The 23540-nt window shown below is 42.3% G+C and overlaps 2 protein-coding genes across 2 annotated transcripts in view; one reads left to right on the top strand and one right to left on the bottom strand.

Annotated features, from left to right (window-relative positions):
- KCMF1 (potassium channel modulatory factor 1) overlaps positions 1-23540 on the bottom strand; it is an 88885-nt gene that overhangs the window by 21041 nt on the left and 44304 nt on the right. Inside the window, exons 2-3 of the mRNA XM_049784936.1 lie at positions 13820-13987; positions 7760-7899 (exon numbers count right to left, since the gene is read on the bottom strand). Of these exons, the coding sequence (XP_049640893.1) occupies positions 7760-7899; positions 13820-13987 (308 nt within the window). The remainder of the gene's footprint in view (positions 1-7759; positions 7900-13819; positions 13988-23540) is intronic.
- Positions 4276-4635, top strand: LOC126024535 (small nuclear ribonucleoprotein G-like). Its single transcript, XM_049784969.1, has one exon. The coding sequence runs from the start codon at positions 4276-4278 to the stop codon at positions 4498-4500; it is 225 nt and encodes a 74-aa protein (XP_049640926.1). The 3' UTR covers positions 4501-4635.

The following is a 23540-nucleotide window of genomic DNA, read 5'->3' as shown; positions in this document are numbered from 1 at the left end:
CGAGGGACCATATGGGATGCTGGGATTCGAACCACTGACCTTCTGCATGCAAGGCAAACGCCCCACCTCCATGCTATCTTTCCGGCCCCCTTATTTGTCTTCTTAAATGTTTATTTTTCCTGATTACAAAGGCAAATACAGTACTATAAGAAAATTTGTAAGAGTATATTAGAAAATTACACAAGAATGGTTTGCATGGCAGGGCATATGACTCAGTGGTAGAGGACATAGCTTGCATGTGAGGCCCTGGACAGAACCAAGAATCTAGTGATAAACCCTCAGGTCGATGCACAATTAATCTGCGAGAAAGGAGTGGGGTGCAGAAGTAGAAAAAGAAAAGTTTTCAAGTGCTGCTGGAAAAACTGGAGAGCCATTTGCAAAAAGTGAAATTGGATCTGTATTTCACTTCATACACGCAAACTAATTCAAAGTGCAGTGGATCAAAGACATCATGATTAGTTCAGAAACCATAAACTACACTGAAGAAAGCAGGGATTAGCATCAAAACAATACAATAACCTCAATAAAAAAATGGGGAGAGCAATTATGCTTCCATGAAGAGATATGGATGGTCAACGAGTAAATCAAAGTGTTGATCATCACCAAGTATGAGGGAAACACAAATCAAAAAGACAATGAGAAATCATTTTATACCAGCAAGAATGTCAATTTTTTTTTTTTTTTTGGTCACACCCAGCAGTGCTCAGGGATTACTCCTGGCAGGCTTGGGGGACCATATGAGGTGCCGAGATTTGAACCACTGTCCTTCTGTATGCAAGGCAAATGCCCTTTTGGGCCCAGAGAATGACATTTTTAAGTGGAGTGTGGCAGGACAAAAACTCTTATTCACTGCTGGTGGGAAATCTGGTAATTGCCCTAAGTGCTGCATTGATCATAGGTGCGCATGTATCAATTCAAATTAATGTTTTTGTGTTTTGGTTGGTTGTAAATAGCTAGTAATGGGAAGCTGTGTTATTTGGTGGACTCTATTCTTAATTTTTAGATAAATCTCCATATTGTTGCCCATAGAAGCTAGAGTCCCCCAAATGACAACATTGCCAGTATAAGGGAACAATGCAAAAGGCCAACCACCAATGAATGAACAAAGTTGTTGTGGTGTGAATTTCTATCACACACACACTCATCCTATGCAGTCACAAGAAAAACTCAAGCAACTGCGACAACTAGGATAAAGCTGAGGGTGTCATGCTGAGTAAAAGAAATCAGAAGCAGGACAAATACCCGATGATCTCATTCAATTGTGGCACACAGAGAACCAAATAAGGGTAAGGACAATATCAGATGTTAATAAATATTGGGCACAGACGGACACGCACCTGAGAATAAATACCAGGTTGGAGAAGAAAGAGTAGTGGAACAATGAGGTGGACTGAAGTGGACAGATGTCGAAAATCATGAGGCATGCCGCCCCAAATACTCCACTAACATTTTTTCTTTTCTTTTTCTTTTTTGGTTTTTGGGTGACACCCAGCAGCACTCAGGGGTTACTCCTGGCTCTATGCTCAGAAATCGCTCCTGGCAGGCTCAGGGGACCATACGGGATGCCAGGATTCGAACCACCGTCCTGCATGCAAGGCAAATGCCCTACCTCCATGCTATCTCTCCTGCCCCATCCACTAACATTTTTTCAAAAACCCATTCTTTTTTTTTCTTGCAGGAACACACCTGGCAGTGCTCAGATCTTACTCCTGGCTCTGTAGTCAGAGGATGATAAGGTATGCTGTGGATCAAACCAGGGCTATTCATGTGCAAAACAAGCATGTGCTTGCTGTACTACTTCTCCAGTCCTAAAGACTTATTTGAAGCCAGTATTTAAAAAAAAAGTTTTGGAGGAAGGATATCTACAACCAGTAGTGTTCAGGGATGACTTCTGACAGTGTCCAAGGGAATATATGGTGCCAGGATTAAATCATGGTTGGCTGCATACAAGACTGTCATTACTAGTTTGACAGATTTTGGTAATATGCTGTGCTACATACTTTCTTCAATTATTTCCACAAATAACACCTAGTAGGTTGACCTAATTTACCATATCTTATGATGATTATGAGGATTCTTTTTTTTGGGGGGGAGGCCACACCTGCTGACACTCAGGGATCAATTCTGGCTATGCGCTCAAAAATTGCTTCTGGCTTGGGGGACCACACGGGATGCTGGGGGATCGAACCATGGTCCGTCCTAGGCTAGCAGGTGTAAGGCAGATGCCTCATCACTCGCGCCACTGCTCCAGCCCCAATGATTATGAGGATTCTAAAGAATTTGTTTAATTTGGGGCCAGAGTGGTGGCGCAAGTGGTAGGGCATTTGCCTTCCACACGTTGACCTAGGTTCAATCCCCCGGCGTCCCATATGGTTCCCCAAGCCAGGAGCGATTTCTGAATGCGTAGCCAGGAGTAACTCGGAGTGTCACTGGGTTTGGCCCAAAAACAAAAAAACTAACAAAACAAACAAACAAAAAAAGAATTTGTTTAATTTTAAAATCAGATTGTTTATATCACAGTGATATTCACACATTCCTCAGAATACATACAGTGGACTTTACACAAATTTAAGTAGTAGGCCAGAGAGAGCACACAGTGGGTAGGGTGCTTGCCTGGCATTCAGTCGACCCGAGTTTGATTCTCAGCATCCCATAGGTTCCCTAGTACCTCCCAAGGTTGATTCCTGAGCACAATTCCAGGTAACTGCTGAACTTCACCAGGGTCACCAGGTGTGCTCCCAAAACAAAACAAAGTTTAAGCAGTATCATTTTTACTGTACATTATGTTACATGTTTTTTATAATATTCATTTTTTGTTTGTTTTTGGGCCACACCTGGTGTGACGCTCAGGGGTTACTCCTGGCTATGAGCTCAGAAATCAGTCAGTCCTGGCTTGGAGGAATCATATGGGATACCAAGGGATCGAACCGCTGTCTGTCCTAGGTCAGCCACCGCGTGTAAGGCATCCTACTGCTTTGCTGTTGCTCCAGCCCCATGGATTCCAATTTAAAGACTTCTCCTTATCCTCAAATGGAAAGCTATAAATTTACAGTTAATCTAGAATTACGTAACTGTAAGAAGGGAGGTAAATTTTAGGTTGGAGCCTTGGTTTTAAAAGGAGATAAAGGGACAAGGGTAAAAAAAAAATACAGAGAAGTACTTTAAAGCTGTTCAAAGTCTTAAAAATTAGCCTTCAATAGATTTTCTTTCTTTTTTTTTTTTTGGTTTTTGGGCCCCACCTGGTTGAGGTAAAGGCTTGCTCTGGGTTCTGCACTTAGGATTACTCCTAACAGTGCACAAAGGAGCTTATAGGGTGCCAGGGATAGTATCCAGGCAAACACTATGCATAGTGGTATCGCTCCAACCCCAAGTTACTCTTTTTTTTTTTTTTTTGGCTTTTGGGCCACACCTGGTGACGCTAAGGGTTTACTCATGGCTCTGCACTCAGAAATCGCCCCTGGCAGGCTTGGGGGATCATATGGGATACCGGGATTTGAACCAGTGTCTGTCCGAAGTTGGTCATGTGCAAGGCAAATGCCCAACCGCTGCGCCATTGCTCCACCCCCCCACCCCCCCAGTTACTCTTGAATGCCAGAATTTACCAATTTTTGTAGGGTTAGGAATATAGCTCAGTAACAGAGTGCAAGCTCTGGCATAGATAAAATAAGGAAAAATTAAAAAGCTTGGTTAACCAGTAACCATGACTTTGGAGGTAAAGAGGATATACTTAGTAATAGCAACTAGGGAATTTCATGCAACAGAAGTATTAGAGTTGTAAGCTGCAGAGAGATTCGAAACACTTAAGAGCTGGAATGGTATAGGCAGCCTTTTCAGAACAGGCACTGATCTTATTGTGGTAAGACAAAGACCACTAAATGCCAGTCTTTGTTCTAGGATACACTTCACATGGTTAGACAAAGGAAAAAAACCTCATTATCTTCAAGTCAAAGACTCTGGTCTGCTTCCTCACTTATATTTTGAGATGCCCAGATGTGTGATAGGAAGAACAGAGGATGCAGCAATACTAATGAAAAGACTGAACTAATGAAGGAGAAATCCTTAAAATACTTCATGAGTATCACCGTGAAGCACAATTAAGGCCATTTCTTTGAGCTATGGTCAAAATCCTGAGAGCCTGATTAAGGCATAGAACTCAACACAACTTATAGAAAAGAAATCATAAATCCATTTACAGAAGTATAACTTTTTAGGGAGGGGGCGGTTACTCCTGGCTCTGAACTCAGAAATCGCTCCTGAGCCTGCCGAGTCGCTGCCATGAGTAAGGCTCACCCCCCGGAGCTGAAAAAATTTATGAACAAGAAGTTATCATTGAAATTGAATGGTGGCAGACATGTCCAAGGAATACTGCGAGGATTTGATCCCTTTATGAATCTTGTGATAGATGAATGTGTGGAGATGGCAGCAAGTGGGCAACAGAATAATACTGGAATGGTGGTAATACGGGGAAATAGTATCATCATGTTAGAAGCCTTGGAATGAGTGTAGACAGCGGTTGTTCAGAAGTCAAAATGCGTTCATATTTCTTCATTGTATCTTTATATGATATAAAATTGGGTTGTGTACATTTTTCTGAATGTTTTTGGTAAGTAAATGTTTATAACAGTCAAAAAAAAAAAAAAAGAAAGCAAAAAAGAAAAGAAAAAGGAATTGCCCCTGGCAGGCTCAGGGGACCTGGGATGCTGGGAATCGAACTGGGGTCCGTCAGGGGTTGGCCATGTGCAAAGCAAATGCCCTACCACTGTGCTATCACTACAGCCCCAAGCATAACATTTGAAACCTATATATCAGGTAGATACAGAGGAGCATAAACACAATTTGTGTATTTATTTTCAGAAAAAAAATTGTTAAGACTCAAGAGTTGAGTCTTACTATGTCTAAAGTGAATGATTATCTATTTATTCATGGACAAATACAAACCAAATTCTCCAACTTTAGATGTGGTAAACTGGGTCTAGTCTAAGTAGTGATGGAAATCCTAGACTCTGAGCTGTTGGTCAGCACTGATTGAAATATTTATTGGAAATAGGGGGAATATCTCCTAAGGCATCTAGGGAAATCAAATATCTAAAATTGTGGGGAGGTTGTTTTGCTTTTGGATCACACTCAACAATGGCTCTGCATTCAGGAATTACCTTCTGGTGGTGCTTGAGGACCATAGAGGATGCCAGGAATCGGACCCAGATTGGCCATGTTCAAGGAAAGTGCCTTACCCTTTGTACTATTGCTCTAGTCATAAATAAGCAAAAATCTGATCAAAGAAAACTTATTACAATTTTTCAACCACAATCAGTCAGAGACAGAGTCGACTAAGCATTCTTCATCACTGTATCTGAGATTGTCCCCAAAAGAAGCAAAGTTACTTTTCACAAACAGAAAACATGCTATCAGGATAGCAGCATAATGAACAATAAACAGTGTTTCTGAGGGCCCCATGGTGCAAGATGAGAGCGTTCTTGAACTATGATGTAAGTTTACCAGGTTTTTTTTTTTGATGGGGAGGGGCTCAATACCTGACTGAGGGCAGGACTTACTCCTGGCTCGGCACTCAGCTATCACTCCCGGCTGTGCTTGGGGGACCATCTGTGGTGCTGGAATTGAACCCCAGTCATATACAAGGCAAACATCTGACCTGTTGTGCTATCACTCTGGCCCCAAACTGACCAACTTCTTGACCAATAAATCTTTCTGCAGTGTCAGGACTCAAACTAGGTGTCATGCACAAGACAGATAACTGTTGAGCCACACTCCTAACCCATAAACGATACTCATCAAAACCTTCACACTGGAGTGTGAATGAGAATGAATGGGAAGGTTTGTTACTCTCAGTAGTAACAGCAGAGCTGCAGCACAACAGGGTAGTGTTCATCTGGGCTCTTGAGTTCAAACACTCAGCACAGGCCCTCATTAATGAGCTCATATTCTTGAACACTCGCAGATTTAAGTTCATTTCTTCTCGGTATGATGCAAGTGAAACTGTTTATGCCCCCAGTTTCCAAATTCCATACCCATCTCTTATCTCTTACTTTATCTACCCATCTTACATATCTACTACTAAGATGGGCAACCTGCAAGAATGTACTTTTTTTTTTTTGGTGGGGAGAAATGAACTGGGGTTTCCCACACACAAGGACAATCCACCAATGAATTACATCTCTGGCCCCTAGTTTCTTAAAAGTAGATGTACACTGACACTCAGATGATAAGTGAAAATATCCGGAGGTTTTAAAGACAAGAATTTGTGCTTATTCTGGGCTCCTGGTTTGTAGTCAGTGAAAAAATAAAAATAAAAAATAAGAGATAGGGGGGCCCAGAGAGATAGCACAGCGGTGTTTGCCTTGCAAGCAGCCAATCCATGCCCTAAGGTGGTTGGTTCGAATCCCGGTGTCCCATATGGTCCCCCCCCCCCCCCCCCGTGCCTGCCAGGAGCTATTTCTGAGCAGACAGCCAGGAGTAACCCCTGAGAGATAGACAACCTTTGAGAAACCTTAGTATTCTAACTTACAAAAAAAAAAAAAAGCAACAGATTTGATGGGGTGAAAGTCAACTAAGAGTAGTGATGATACAAAGTGGTGAGCTGATGAACAATGAGGTGTGAAAATGCTTTTTACTAGATTTTTGTTTTGTTTTTGGGTTACTCCTGGAGGACTTGGGGGGAACCATATAGGATGCTGAGGGTTGAACCTGAGACGAGAGCATTTAGGGCAAATGCCCTACCCACCATGCTATCATCCCGGCCCTTCTACCCCCTTCCCCCGCCCCTCCATGTTCTTGTATTTCCTTACAGAAAAAAATCTATGTAGCAAGAATACAATAAAGACTATGCTGCAGGCTGGTGACCTGTTCACAGTGTACTTACTGAAGAGCTCCTGAATCTGGTCAAAATTTCAGTTTTATTCTTCCTAGAGTGAGGCTCCTCTGCAATGAGGTCATAGCTAGTTTCCTAGTTTTTTTGTTTGTTTGTTTTTGGGCCACACTTGGTGGTGCTCAGGGATAACTCTTGGCTCTGCACTCCGGAATCACTCCTGGCAGCCTCGGGGACTATATGGGATGCTGTGAATCAAACCAGGTCTGTCCCTGATCAGCCACGTGCAAAACAAATGCCTTATCACTGTGCTATCGCTCCGGCCCCGGGTCACAGCTGTTTCATGCAAGGTCCTGACGACACGATTCTGCTCAGGCCTGTGGTGCCAGTGACTGACCAGGACAACTTCGCAATGATCAGGAGCCTTTAAGGCCATACCCAGTGGTGCTCAGTGATCGAACTGGGGTTGGCTGTAAGCGAGGCATGAGCCATAAGCCAATGACCATCATTGCAGCCCATACACTATTTTTAACGAGAGGACAAGAAAACTAATGTGAGTAAATGTGCATTATTTTGTGCACATGGAGCCTTCAAGAATGTAAGATTTTCGGGCCCGGAGAGATAGCACAGCAGCGTTTGCCTTGCAAACAGCCGATTCAGGACCAAAGGTGGTTGGTTCGAATCCCAGTGTCCCATATGGTTCCCGTGCCTGCCAGGAGCTATTTCTGAGCAGATAGCCAGGAGTAACCCCTGAGCACCGCCGGGTGTGGCCCAAAAACCAAAAAAAAAAAAAAAAAAAAAAGAATGTAAGATTTTCTATTAAAGTAAAATTTTCATGATTATTATATAACAGTATCATTACACTTAGATTAAAAATGCACTATGTTAGGAAAATACCTTACAAAACCATTTTAGATAGAAGGCTACTTCACTTACCACTTCTGTGGATGTTTCTGCATGTTCAGAAGTGACATGTTCTTGAAGAGATGTCTCCGTATAGCCCATTTTTCCACAATAGGGACAAGTAAAAGACTGTGGCTGCTCTACAGAGAAAGCTTCCCCACCATAGTACAAATCTACAAAATAAAGCAGAATTTCATTGAGAATTTTTAGAGTTTTCTTAATATGGAACAATGCAATCTTAGGTACAATGTTAAAAATCAAACACACTGCGTGTCTGGAATCTCCACTAACTTCACTGTCAAGGAATTTCTGCTAGGGATCTCTTTGATGTCATGTATACAACACCCTCTTTTCTTCCAAGGACCCATGAAACCCCTCCATAATTCCTTCTCTATAAAATAACAAAAGCCTTAAAAAAAGGCAAAAAAGGGGCCGGAGAAATAGCATGGAGGCAGGGCATTTGCCTTGCATGAAGAAGGATAGTGGCTCGAATCCCAGCATCCCATATGGTCCTCCTGAGGCTGCCAGGAGCTATTTCTGAGTGTAGAGCCAAGAGTAACCCCTGAGCGCTGCCGGGTGTGACCCAAAAACAAAAAACAAAACACAACAAAAAAGAGGGCAAAATATTTATCCTCCATTTAATTTCAAAACAATTACTTTATACCTGGTTCTAATTTTAATTCCTCCCTTTATTTCTGTATATACTATGTCAATGCCAATGTGAACAGGTATGACTGGCAGAGAGAAACATATCTGGAGTGCAAGTGCTCAGAGTTAAAGAATAGAAGGCCTTGTTCCATGCAATTCCTAAGTGCAGCTACCTTTCAGCTACCTGTCTGTATAGCATACTACCATAGTAGAAGTGACCCTAAGCATCCAGTTCATGCACATGCTAACTTGAATGGGTAATAACATACTTTGCTTAACTCACTTAGTGAAAAACTGACAAGACTAAAATCTCTTAGGGACCGAAATGATAGCGACCTGGGATGAATATGGGTTCGGTCCCATATGCCTGCCAGGAGCGATTTCGGAGCACAGAGCCAGGAGTAACCCCTGAGCTTTGATAGGTGTGCCCCCGAAACAAAAACAAGCAAAAAAGTGAAATCTCTTAAAAGAATTACTTGCCTCACAAGTACATCTCAAGGAGGAAGTCTAGCTTTCTCTACAATCTCTACAATGCCTTGCACAAAATACAATGGAAGATATATTTAGCTATCATTTCATAAAAAAAAGAACTCATTAATATAATAAACAAAAAGCATCACTTAAGAGGCTATGCTCACTTTATTTTGTGTTTTTGGACCACAGCTGGTAGTGCTCAGGGGCTACTCCTGGCTTGGCAATCAGGAATCATTCTCAGCAGTGCTCATATGGGATACCAGGAATTGAACCCGAGCCAGCTGCATGCAAGGCAAACACCCTACTTGCTGTACTATATATTGCTCAGGCCCCTATAATCACTTTTGTAGAGAAAATGAAAATATTCACGACATGATATAGCGGTTCAATTTTAGGAAAATTGAAAACCTATCCTCAATATTTAAGGAGAACCAGGGAGACAGCTCTAAAGGGCAGTGCCCAGGATTTGCATGCTAGAGGCCTAGAGGTTTGATTCCTGGACCTCAGGATTCTTTAGACATGCCAGGAACAACCCCAACCATTGGGCCAGGAGTAGCCCCTAAATGCTGCCAGTTGTAGCAAAAACAAACCTATCTTAGACTGGCTAGGTAATAAGTGGGACTATAACATTTAAAATAGAATTTCCTCACCAAATAAAGGGAATTTACCAAAACTCACAGCTTGGAGCTGGAGGGACAGTGGAGCAGGAAGAGCAATTGCTTTGCATGCAGTCAACCAGACTTGAACTCTGGCATCCATATGGTCCCCTCACCCCCCAAAAAAAAGCCCCATGAGTGATCCCTGAGTGCAGAGCAAGGAGTAAGTCTTGACCATAGCTGGGTGTGGTTTCCAAACAAACAAAAATAACCTTACAGCTAACATCACTGTTACTATTGAGATATTGAACATTTTCCCCCTAAGATCAGAAACAAGAAAAGAATGTCCATTTTCACAATTTTGATACAATATTTTATTAAGGCTCTAACAAGAATAATGGGCTAGAAAAGGAAAGATATCCAGATAAAAAAGTATCTAATTTAGCAGATGAAATAACTTTTATAGAAATAACCTTGTATATAGAAAATCCTAAGGAATCCACTAAAAAAAAAAAGCAAAAATAAAACAAGCAAACCCAAAACCAAACAGCAACTATTAAAACCAAAAATTTGGTTTATAGCACAATTTTAGGACATAAACTTATATATAAAATCTTTATTTATTTATTTTTGTTTTTTGTTTTTGGGCCACACCCGGCAATGCTCAGGGGTTACTCCTGGCTGTCTACTCAGAAATAGCTCCTGGCAGGCACGGGGGACCATATGGGACACTGGGATTCGAACCAATCACCTTAGGTCCTGGATTGGCTGATTGCAAGGCAAACACCGCTGTGCTATCTCTCCAGGCCCAAAATCATTATTTTTATACACACTCAGTAAACAAAAACATTCCACCTCGCAAAAGTAAAATAAAATTTTAGGACTACATTAAATGAACGATATAAAACTTATCTTAGGACAACTATAAAATTTTGTTTAAAAAAAAAAAGGCTGAGCTAAATAAATGGAAAGATATTCTAGGTTCAGTTCAGTTCTATGGGCAGTTTTAATATTATTGCTCTCCAGACTGACCTAAAATTCATGTGGAAGGCAACAGGAATATTAAAAACAATTTTGAAAAAGCACAAGTTGGGAAAATACATTTCTAGATTTCAAACTTTACCACAAAGCTTCAATATCAAGACAGTGTAGCACAAGCACGAACAGGCACTTGGGTCAAAAATAAAGACACATGGTGCAGGATAGATAGTAGTACATCAGGGAGGGTGCTTGCCTTGCATGTGGCTGACCCAGGTTTGATCCCCAGCATCCCAGATGGTCCCCTAAACTCGCCAGGAGAAATTCCTCAGTGCAGAGCCAGGAGTAACCCCTGAACATGCCGGTGTAGCCCAAAAACAAAAACAAAAACAAAAAATGACTTTTTTTTTATGTGCAACTGATTCTCCCTCACCTCCCAGTTTTTAATTTCCTTTTGTTTCTTTGGATCATAGCAGTGCTCAAAGGCTACTTCAAGATCGGAGCTCAAGGGTCACTCCAGGTGGTAGTCATGGGCACCATGCAATGCCAGGGATAGAACTCAAGCCTCCTGCATGCAAAGCATGCTCTCTACTAGCTCATAAGTTATTTCCCCAGCCAGACTTCAGTTACAGGTGATAGCACTGGCGGGCATGGCCCAAAATCAACAACTACAAAAAATTCCCAGTATATAATAATGATGACTCTAGAAACCACACGATAAACTAGATCACTAGAGTCAACTCATTTTGCACAATGAATCAAACTATTTCCCCCTCAGATCTACTGATTTTCATCAAACAAGAATGCCAAGATAGTTTATTGGGATAAAGAAAGGCTTTTCAACAAATGATGCTGTGGCAACTCAATATTTACAACAAATAATGAAACCAGGGGAAAGCGATAGAATGAACAGTTAGCTTGCTTTTCCCTGAAAAGGGCAGGAAACCCAGGAACTCAGGTTCAATACCTAAGTACAGAACCAGGACTAAGCCCTGATGAGTACTGCTGACTGTGGTCCAAACCACCCCCATAAAAGAGGTTCAACTGCTACTGCAGTTCATATATATAAAAAAACAAAAACAACTGAAAATGGATAAAAAAAAAAAACCTAAACACGGGGGCCGGAGAGAGAGCATGGAGGTAAGGCACTTGCCTTTCATGCAGAAGATCGGTGGTTCGAATCCCGGTATCCCATATGGTCCCCCGAGCCTGCCAGGAGTAATTTTTGAGCTTAGAGCCAGGAGTAACCCCTGAGCGCTGCCGGGTGTGACCCAAAAACCAAAAACCAAAAACCAAAAACAAACCCAAAAAACCAAAAACAAAAAAACCTAAACACAGAAGCTACAACTGTAAAATTCTTAGAAGGAAACAAACTTTAATTTTCATGGCCACAGATTAAGCAACTTTTGTATTATGTTCTTGATACAAAAAGAACATCAAATGTACACTTTCGGGCTGCAAAATCCAACACCCTAAAAGTAAAAAGACAACCCACAAAAATGGGAGAAAAATTCTACAAATCACTCCTATAATAAGGAGCTTAAATATAGAATACACAAAGAAAAATTAAAATCCAATAATAAAGAAGACATCATACAACTGAAAAATGAGCAAAGGGTCTGAACAGGTATTTCAAGCAGACATACAAATGGCCAGTAAGCTCAGAAACTTAGTACCCATTACATAAAATCAAACCTACTTTACATCCATTAGGAAAGCTATGAACAAAAAGGCAAATAATAAATGCTGACCAGTAAAAAGTAGCATTAAGCAGCTGTAGCCTTTTACCCCCGTCCCCCAATATTCTGGGACTAGGCCTGGTGATGCTTGGGATGCTGGTGTGTGTGTGTGTGTGTGTGTGTGTGTGTGTGTGTGTGTGTGGCCTGGTGATGCTTGGGATGCTGGTGTGTGTGTACAATGCCTGTGTGTGTGTGTATGTGTGGCCTGGTGATGCTTGGGATGCTGGTGTGTGTGTACAATGCCAGTGTGTGTGTGTGTGTGTGTGTGTATGTGGCCTGGTGATGCTTGGGATGCTGGTGCGTGTGTGCAATGCCAGTGTGTGTGTGTGTGTGTGTGAGCCCAGGCCAATAAACATGGAAAGCATGTGCTTTACCACTTGAGCTACAATGCCAGGGATCGGGCGTGTGTGTGTGTGTGTGTGTGTGTGTGTGTGTGTGTGTGTGTGTGTGTGTGTGTGTGTGTGTGTGTGTGTGGCCTGGTGATGCTTGAGATGCTGGGTGTGTGTCTGTGTGTGTGTACAATGCCAGGGATTGCGTGTGTGTGTGTGTGTGTGTGTGTGTGTGTGTGTGTGTGTGGCCTGGTGATGCTTGAGATGCTGGGTGTGTGTCTGTGTGTGTGTACAATGCCAGGGATTGACCCCAGGCCAATAAACATGGAAGGCATGTGCTTTGCCACTTGAGCTACACTCCTAGCCCTCTTATGCATTGACAATGTCTTTGAATCAACTAGGAACCATTTCTTTTCTTTTCTTTTCTTTTTTTTTTTTTTTTTTTTTTTTTTTGGTTTTTGGGCCACAGCCGGCGGTGCTCAGGGCTTACTCCTGGCTGTCTGCTCAGAAATAGCTCCTGGCAGGCACGGGGGACCATATGGGACACTGGGATTTGAACCAACCACCTTAAGTCCTAGATCGGCTGCTTGCAAGGCAAACACCGCTGTGCTATCTCTCTAGTTCCGGAACCATTTTTTTTTACTTGTTGCTGTTTTATTTTATTTTGTGGGGAGTGAGACTGGGAGGATGAGAGAATGGTTGACACCTCACTGTACTCAGGGCTGACTCCTGGCTTTGCACTCAGGGATTGCTCCTCACAGGTTTGGGGAACCATATAGGGTGCCAGGGATCAAACCCAGGTAGGCAGCATGCAAGGCAAGCATTACTAAACTGTACTATCACTCTGGTTCCCCAAATAATCTGTTTTCTGGTAACTAGGCCAAGAACACTTGCGGTCTGTTATCAAGGTTGGTGTAACCTCATTTCTTTATTGAAGCATCTTGTAGGCTTTCATAAAAAAGTGGACTCTGATTACGAGAATTACTCTGAGTAAAAAATTAAGTCTTTTTTTTGTTCTTTTTGGGTCACACCCGGTGGTGCTCAGGGGTTACTCCTGGCTGTCTGCTCAGAAATAGCTCCTGGCAGGCACGGGGACCATATGGGACACCGGGATTCGAACCAACCACCTTTGGTCCTGGATTGGCTGCTTGCAAGGCAAACACCACTGTGCTATCTCTCCGGGCCCATGTCATTTTAATTTTTAATGAATTTGGAGTCTCATGTATGGTACTCAGGATGGGGACAATTCCAGAACATTTTGCTTTTGCTCTTCAAACACAAATACATAAAATTCTAAATGATTCATTAGCATTTTAACTAAATACATACCAAAATCTACCCTTGTTAATATGCACTGCATTGGGTGGTCAGTTGTATGCCTTGTTGTTGTTGCACCACTTTCATAACAAGATGCACAAAGATCGTAATCGTAGCAAATTAAACACTTATATCTGCGACCTCGAAAATTTCCTTTTAAACATGCATCACAGCTGACACCTATAAAAAAGAGGAAATATCATTAATTAGAAGCCATAAAAGGCCATTCTCCATTTTATTCTAAAGAAGTTTTTATGTACTTATTTTAAAACACCAATTCCTTTCCAAAATGACATATAAAACGAAAATTTCTAACAATATGGATTTGTTACCTTGATTTATGTCAGAAAAAAGAACTTACGCTTGCTAAAAAGTAGTACGTGCTTTAAAAATATTTTGGTAAGCTAGCAGGAGGGTGAAAACAGTGGTAGAGAAATCGAAGCTGGATCCTAACAGAAGGCATTTCCTAAAGTGGTTTTTCAAGTCTGAGCTCAGATTTTTACCAACATTGCTGGCAAAGCACAGGAAGGAAGCAGAGACTATGGTCTGCTGAAGGCACACTGTCTCAGAGGGTTGAGGCACTTGTGTACCCTCAGTTTTTGGGTGAGCTGGAAAGCCTCCTTAGGGGGTGAACACAAACCTCTCAACCCTTTAACCAACCCTTCCTGGCACCACAACCAAACCCTGAAGTTATACCATCAAAAACTGTCTTATTTTATGGGGGATGGGGAAGGCTAATTCAGACTTCAAAATGGTTCCCCAAACTGTGGGACAAGCATCCCTGGTAGCTGGAGCCAAAGGACAGCAGGCAAGGTACTTGTCTTGCATGAAGACAGCCAGGTTCTATTCCTGGCACCACACACAGTGCTCTGAGCCCTGCCAGGAGTGACCCTGAATCTGCACAGAGGCAGAAATAACATAACAACCCCTGAGGCACAGCTAGGTGTGGCTCAACCCACCAAAAAATGTGATGTCCTGGACCCATTTTAAAATTAAAATGCTAGGAGCTGGAGAGATAGCACAGCCATAGGGCGTTTGACTTGCATGTGCTGGCCCACGAGGGACCTGGTTTGATTCCCAGCATCTTATATGGTCTCTGCCAGGGGTATTCCTGAGTGCAGAGCCAGGAATAACCCCTGAGCACTGCTGAGTGTGGCCCAACAACCAATCAATTAATAAATAAAGTTTAAAAAAAATTAAAATACTAGAGTTGTCACCAAGCAGAAATAAACTTCCAGAATTCAAATACAAAACACAAATCACCAAAAAGAAGTAGCACAAACACAGCAAAATCAGACTGCCACAGAATGTATCAGAATTGGACATCAAATAATATATAATACTCTCTATAAAAAAAATAACAACAAAGCAGGGGTCAGGGATGTGGCTTGGTGATAGAGTGCATGTTCCACATGCATGACTTAGATAAGGAGGGAAGAAGGAAGTGGGAGAGAAAGGAAAGGGAAGAGAAAGGAAAAAGGAAAGAAAAAGAGAAGAGAAAATAAATTCAATTTAGTAAAATACTATGATATTTCTTCACTCCTCCCAAAAGAAAAATGCTTTACTAAAAATTACTATGATTCTACTTTCAGGACCTAAGTTAAATTTATAGGAAAAAAGACTGAATAGTGGTTACAAAGGGCTGGGAAGGAGGGAGATTGGTGTGAATTGCTTAATGGCGACAGAATTTCAGTTTGGAATGATGGGGAACTTTCTGGAGAGAGTTTAAATGGTTGTATAACAATATAAATATACTTAATGCTGCTGAGTTATAATGTACAATATGGGTTTTATGACATTTGTAATATTCATAGACTAATAAATAACTGCACCAAAGGCGAATGTACTGAAAGACTAATGTGAAAGGGCTTTGAAAATGAAAACACTAGGTTTATAGACTAGAATGATCCTAATCAAAACCACAAAAGAATCTCTGGTGGAACATAACATACTTGCTCAAATTTTCATTCAAGTTTTGGAAGGAAAAGAATTGCCAAAGAAAAATCAGATGAAGGGTCTTGCTTAAAAATCCAATAGTTAGGAGCCAACCAGTAGTGTAGTGGGTAGGGTGCTTGCCTTGCATGTGCCCAACCTGGGCTTGGTCCCCAGTACCCCAAATAGTCACGGAGCCCATGAGTGATTCCTGAGTGCAGAGCCAGGAATAACCCGAAAACAAAACAATTTTTTTTCAGTAGTTATTAGAAAGCTATAGAGCAACTACAGTGGAATGGTGGTACTGTAGCAAGACAATCTATCCAACACAACAGGATGGAAAACCAGAAAGAACGCACATATCTAAAGTTTTGTGACATCAAGATCACTAGAAAGTAATAGGTAAAGGAAGAAGATAAATGGTGCCAGCACAAGTGGTTATCTATATATGGAGAAAATAAGATGTCTCACTTCATAGCACAGCGGGTAGGTCATTTGGCCTTGCACATGGCTGACCTGGGTTCGATCCCGGGCATCACATATGGTCAGCTGAGCCTGCCAGGAATGATTTTTTTCCTTTTTCTTTTTTGGTGTGTGTGTAGGGTTACACAGGGCCACACTCAGGGGTTACTCCTGGCTCTGCACTCAGAAATCACTCCTGGCAGGTATGGGGGACCATATGGGATGCTGAGAATCAAACCACAATCCTTCGTGGATCAGCTGCATGCAAGGCAAATGCCCTACCGCTATGTTATTTCTCAGGCCCTGCCAGGAGTGATTTCTGAGCGCAGAGCCAGGAGTAACCAAGTGCCACAGCGTGTGGCCCAAACAAACAAAATACCCAAATTAAGAAAAAGAAAGGAAGAAAGAAAGAAAAGATTTATCACTTCCCCGGAGACTCAACATACACTGCAGCTGAGGTGAAGACCAATGGAAAAGAAAAAGCAAAACCTCTCTAGAGGACAACACAGAAAATGCTTTTTATGAGCCAAGTAGGGAGCCAGAATGTCAACCTAACACGTGTGCATGCAACGCTGTTTGGGGGGCCACCAGAGCCATACTCAACCATTGCTGAGGGTCCATGCAGTGCCCAGGACTAAACTTGAAGCCTCGCAAATACAAGCCATGTTCCTCTCTAGCCATCGGAGCCATGTCCCTGGCCCTACTCAGTTTTTACAAATTCGTTTTGCTTGGGGCCCATGTGTACTCAGAGCTTACCCACTGTACTATCTTTGGGGTCCTCATTCACATTCAAAAGAGATTTACTTCCAGCTCCATTCAAAACAACTAAACCAAAACACAAAGCAGGGATTGCTTACAACAGCCCTGATTCCAGGAATGGCAAACCGAGGTGGAAAACGAGCAGTTTTGACAGACTGCAGATTTCCAATGAAATGTTTGTTGAATTAATACCTCTTCATTTTGAAAAGAAAATGGGATTGCTGCTTTAGTCACTAATAATGCACTCTTAGGCAAATCGCCCATTGTCTCATTTATCAAGCTTGTGGAGAGAATATACTAAGAGGGAAAATCCAAGTTTCAAAGCAATAACATTTTAAAAATATAGTCACACTTTCTGGCATAGAATTAAATGTCAATAATAGTACACACACAAAAAAACCTTTGTGTACTATTGGTCCTCAAAATTCAAGATCAGGGGGCTGGAAAGATAGCATGGAGTTAGGGCATTTGCCTTGCGTGCAGAAGGAAGGTGGTTGGAATCCCGACATTCCATAAGGTCCCCTGAGCATGCCAGGAGCGATTTCTGAGCATAGAGCCAGGAGTAACCCCTGAGTGCTGCCGGGTGTGACCCAAAAACAAAAACAAAAATAAAACAAAACGGGCCCGGAGAGATAGCACAACGGCGTTTGCCTTGCAAGCAGCCGGTCCAGGACCAAAGGTGGTTGGTTCAAATCCCGGTGTCCCATATAGTCCCCCGTGCCTGCCAGGAGCTATTTCTGAGCAGACAGCCAGGAGTGACCCCTGAGCACTGCCAGGTGTGGCCCAAAAACAAAAAACAAAAACCAAACAAAAAAACAAAACAAAACAAAAAAAATCAAGATCAGAGATCTCCCAAGTTTGTAGAGCTTCCATCAAGTCACACTGAGAGCCAACTGGTATCAAACAGTTTTTCTGCAAATACTGATTGTCTGGTATGTTCTAGGGTTCTAGGAGGACAGAAGAACAGACAAGACTCTTTCCTTACCAAGCTAACATTTCAATGGATAAAAGTGCATAAAATACAGCTACAAAAGCAATTTGTAAGATGAATGCTATGAAAAAAACAAAACAGAAGCAGAAAGTGAGAATACTTACAAAATATACCACGATGCTACAGTATATCACTGAAAATACTGAAATGGGGTAAAAAAGCTACTTAGATTGACAAACCAAAGTTTAACATAACGGTGTACAAACTTAGTCAAACAAATGGGGCAAGAGCATGCTTTTTATAAAAGGTGCCTGTGACTGGAGCGATAGCACAGTGGTAAGGCCTTTGCTTTGCATGCAACCCAACACAGGAAGGACGGCAGTTTGAACCCCGTCATCTCATATGGTCCCCCGAGCCTGGCAGAGGTGCTTTCTGAACCCAGAGCCAGGAGTAACCCCGAGCGCTGCTGGATGTCACCCAAAAAACCAACCTTCCCCCCCCCCCCCCAAGGCTCTGAAATGGTAAACTGCTCTGAACAGAAATGCTCTAGTTACTGAGAATGTAGCTCAGGAGTCAGTTGCCTGGGTGAGACCTGGGGTCTAACCAACAGTCCTGGGAAGAGGAGGGCTAGGACTGCCTTTTCTTCTTGTGTTGGGGATACTTACAGATAAGCATAAGCCAAACTTAAGGAGATCACAGATGATGACAGGACAAATACTGACTGCTTCATAAGATGTCAACACAGCTTGTTCTTGTCTATTCTATCTTCTGATTTAGTTAAAAGCAGTAAAACAAAATGCCCATGCCTCCTTTTTTGGGGGGAGGGGAGTCACACCCGGCAGCGTTCAGGGGTTACTCCTGGCTCTATGCTCAGAAATTGCTCCTGGCAGTCTCGGGGACCTTATGGGATGCCAGGATTTGAACCATCGTCCTGCATGAAAGGCAAATGCCCTACCTCCATGCTATCTCTCTAGCCCCATGCCCGTGCCTCTTATGGATGCGGGTGTGTGTGTCTGTAATAGCAGAACTTGCCTCTAAACTACCAGCTGGGATTCACTAATTCTAAGTTCCTTAAGAAACCTTACTGTAGTTTTAAAAATAAGTTAATTACTTTTGATGGGATCATTTTTCTTTTTGTTATGTTTCTTTTTTGGAGGGGGAGGAGATGGGCACACCCAGCAATACTTAGGGGACCACATGGGATGCCAGGATTCAAACCTACATCAGCTACATGTAAGGCATATGCCCTACCTACTATATCATCTCTCCAGTCTCTCTCTCTCTCAACACACTGAAAGACATTTTACAAGTTTCATGATTCAAGGTCATTATTTCAAACACAAAGAACATTGTTATACTATCAAGCAAACAGTGTTAGATAGTAAGTCCTCTACAAGGTTTCTTACATTCAGAATCACTTTATAAGTAACTACCTTACTTAAACTAATGATATTAAATTGGTCAAATTCACCGTGTAATACTCTATTACGACTAACATGCTACAGAGAAAGCTGAGTTCATTAAATAAGCACCTAATAAACACTTGCTCCTTTAGAGTCAACTCCAGAGACTCTACATTAGGCCTCTGTTTCATAGTCCCTTTGTTAACAAATGTGTTTGGTGATCTAAGATATAGCACAATAGATAGGAGGTGCTTTCCTTGCATGGTACCAACCCAGATTTGACTCCAGGCATACCATATGGTTCTCTGAGCACGAAGTCAAGAGTAAGCCTCGAGGACTGTCTGAGGTGGCCCCCAAACTAAAAGAAAAAAAAATGATAAAAGTAGGTCTGGAAGAGAGACTAAATAAGTACTTGTTTCCTACAGGAAGAAAGAATTAAATATGTAAAAATGCCATTCAGAGCCAGGAAATGAGTTCAAATAACTAACACCATGCTCTGCATGTGGAGGCCTGAGTTCACCCCAGAAATGCCATTCCCCCACAGGAAAAGACAGGCATCCATCACTATTCTGTAATAGCAGCCTACGAGGGATTTGCTGCAGCTGAATTATAGCAAATATAGAGTTGTTGGGAAACTACCTGTGTTAACCATTTTACAAGCAAATTATTCTTGCAGTTCAATTCAGCTGCTTTTGATTAGAAAACAACAATAACAAAAAGACAACGCATACATACCTAGGGCAGGAGTGACAGTACAGGGGATAGGGTACTTGTCGTGCATGAGGTCAACCTTGGTTCAATTCCCAGCATCCCATATGGTTTCCTAAATACCACCAGGTGAGATTCCTCAGTGCAGAGCCAGGAGTAACCTCTGAACACTGCATGTGTGTTCCAAACCACCCCATCCTCAAATGAACAAACAAACAAACAAACTAGGGGCCGGAGGAGTGAGGTTCTATCCCCTGGCATCCCATATGGTCTCCCAAGCCAGGAGAGATTTCTGAGTGCACAGTCAGGAGTAACCCCTGAGCGTCACTGGGTGTGGCCCAAAAAGCAAAAAACAAAACAAAACCTCAATAAAATAAAACTAGACAACCACAATGCACACTGAACAGAAACGACCAGTTTTTAAAAGACACGCCTCCCCTTCTACTTCCACCCAACACATCCCAGACAGTTATATGAAGCAAGGCAAGAGCTCTAGCCCTCCCAAAACACTAGCTCCTAGAGAAGGTAGTCATTTGATGAAAACATTGAGGGACTATGAGATTTTGAAGATATGTAAAGGAAAATACTAGTAAAAGCAAAACAACAAGAAACACTTAAAATTTATTTAAAAATATTTATATTGTTTAAAAAATCACGCCCCTGGTTCTGCACTCATATATCGCTCCTGGCAGGCTCAGGACCATATGTGATGCTGGAGATTGAACCAGGCCTGTCCTGGGTCAGCCACATGCAAGTCAAACACCCTACCGCTGTGCTAACAGCATGACCCAAAGCTTAAACATTTAAAGCCAGACTAAAGTTGAATGTGAAATAGTAAAACATGAAAGGTAAAATAGGCCAGAGAGATAGTAGTAGCCTTGCACAGGGCTGACCTGGCACCTATATGGTCCCTTGAGCCTCACGAAAAATGATCCTTGAGCAGCTTTGGGTGCAGACCAAGTAGCCTCCCTGCTCAAAAAGAGATAAAGTATGAGAGATGATCCCATAGGTCATTTCCTCTAGTAGTGTCTGAATGACCTTGATGCCCCTATTCGGGGCCTGTTCCTAAAGACTGCTTCCCTCACAGGTCATCACCGAGGTAAGGCGCACTAAGGATAAGGAATTCACTCCAAAGGCACCATCATCAAGTCACCATTTGGTGAGTTTTCTGGAACAGTTTTCCTGAACCTTTGGAAAAAATCATAGTCTATACCTAAGTGGTCCCCAAATTCATTTGGCCTACTACTCTTTCCAGAAACAAAATTACGCAGCACCTCCTAACTGCACCCAAGGCTATTACTACCACTCTCCTCCATCATTCCAGCACCCTCTGGGGACTGGCATCTATGAAACACTAGCTTATTTAAAGTCAATGTTTAAAACAATCCCATTTCCCTTAAAAATTTCTATAAGCTAAAAACATGTCCAGTCTACTCCTTCACATCACAGCAGAGCATTAATGATCCTGATGCCTTTTATTTTCCTTTTGGGATTCTTTTCTAATATAAGGAAAAATGGCATGCAAATTAAACCACTTCAGACATGGCATATCAACAATATGACAAATGAAATCTCATAACAAAATATTAGAACACTGTTCCCATTAACTAATAAACTTAACCCCATCAATGTATTAAATCCTCAAAGACAAGCTGTGAAAGGATACACTGAAAACATTTTTAAATACGTCTTTTTTTTTTTTTTTTTGGTTTTTGGGTCACACCTGGCAGCGCCCAGGGGTTACTCCTGGCAGGCTCGGGGGACCATTTGGGATGCCAGGATTTGAATCACCGTCCTTCTGCATGCAAGGCAAATGCCCTACCTTCATGCTATATCTCTGGCCCCTAAAATACATTTTATTGTATAATTATTTATGGACATTCATTTAATATGGAAAGTATACTGAACGGTATGCTTAAATCGCCAGGAGCAATTTCAGAATGCAGAGCCCCCAGGTGTGGCCCCAAAACAAAAAACAAAAAGAAGGCAGGCCTGATTTGCATGTATGAGGCCTGGATTCATTACCTAGTCCCCTCCCCTACACCTCCACCATCCAAAGAGTACAGGGACTAAGGTTCAGGTCTTGCCTGAAGCTGACCTGATTCAATCCCAGAAACCTTAGGCAGTGCTTCTGAAATAGTGTGGAGCCCCCCCCCCCTCCTTAAAAGGGGTTATGTTTGACCTCAGCAAACACTGTTATAACAAGCTAAGCCCCGTGTTTATGTCTCTGTATGTCTTTGGAGCTGAGAGTTGCTGTGTCCTGCTTCAAACCCCACTTCGAAAAGCTATGCATTGCAAGACGTACTCATTGTAGCCATTAACCAAGACATCACCTCTGATTAAAAAAAATCAGCTCAAATTATTTTATATATTTTTGTTTTGCAGGTTGAAATTTTTTAAATAAAGATACTATTTACAGTTGCGTGGGGGAGGGGGGCGCGAAAAAGGTTTTCTTCTTCCTAGGGGGGCATGACAGAAAATAATTGAGAAGTACTGCCCTAACGTGTCCTGAGAATCACAGAAGGATATCACCCAGGATGATATACCTGGATCCTCTGTGGGTAACTCAATCCTCAGACCCTCACACTAAATTGCTGGACAGTCAAGAATAATAAATCACCAGGGGAGGGGGGTAGGGTGGGAGGAAGAGTTGCCATCTTGTATCGCATACTTCTCCCCAAGGACAATACACGATCTGAACATGCCAGACAGCTCACAGGAAATGTAACAGCATACTGCTTGACACTGACAACAAAGTAAAAGAACTGCTTTAAGTGCTTTCATCATGCTTTCAACCAGTCAAGACTAATCGCAGTAGGGCACTTCTTGCCTGCAAAGACAAACAGCAAGTATTCCAGAGAGTGGGATGAGACATACTGAAGGGTTATTTCCTCATTTCGAACTTATTGGTCAACTCTTAATACAATTTTTTGTTTGTTGTTATTTTAATACTTAGGGGGGTTAAGCCACACCAACTGTTACTTAGGCCTTACTCCTGGCTCTGTACTCAGGGATTTACTTCTAGAGGGCTTGGGGAACCATACATGATGCTGGATATTGAATACGGGTTGACAGTATGCAAGGCAAGAGCCCTCCCTACCTGCTGTACTATTGCTCTAGCCTATTTAATAATTTCATTTATTTATCTTGATTTTTTGGGTCACACCCAGGGACGCTCAGAAATCGTTCCTGGAGGGGCCAGAGCAATTATGCAGTGATAGGGCATTTGCCTTGCATGTGGCTGATCCAGGACGAACCTCTCAGTTCGATCTCTGGCGTCCCATATGGTCCCCCGCCCCCCCCCCCCCAAGCCAGGAGCGATTTCTGAGCACACAGCCAGGAATAATCTCTGAGTGTCACCAGGTGTGGCCCAAACCACCCTCCCCTCCAAATAGCTCTATTAGGGATTTGAGCCACCAATACTTTGGTATTGGTATTGGGCTCTGGCCCCAATACTTTTTTTTTTTTCTTGTTTTTTGGGCCACACCCGGCGGTGCTCAGGGGTGACTCCTGGCTGTCTGCTCAGAAATAGCTCCTG

The sequence above is a fragment of the Suncus etruscus genome, chromosome 12 (assembly GCF_024139225.1).
Source record: "Suncus etruscus isolate mSunEtr1 chromosome 12, mSunEtr1.pri.cur, whole genome shotgun sequence".
Taxonomy (NCBI): domain Eukaryota; kingdom Metazoa; phylum Chordata; class Mammalia; order Eulipotyphla; family Soricidae; genus Suncus; species Suncus etruscus.
Note: the sequence above shows the minus strand (reverse complement) of the source record. Positions and strands in the feature narration are given on the sequence as shown.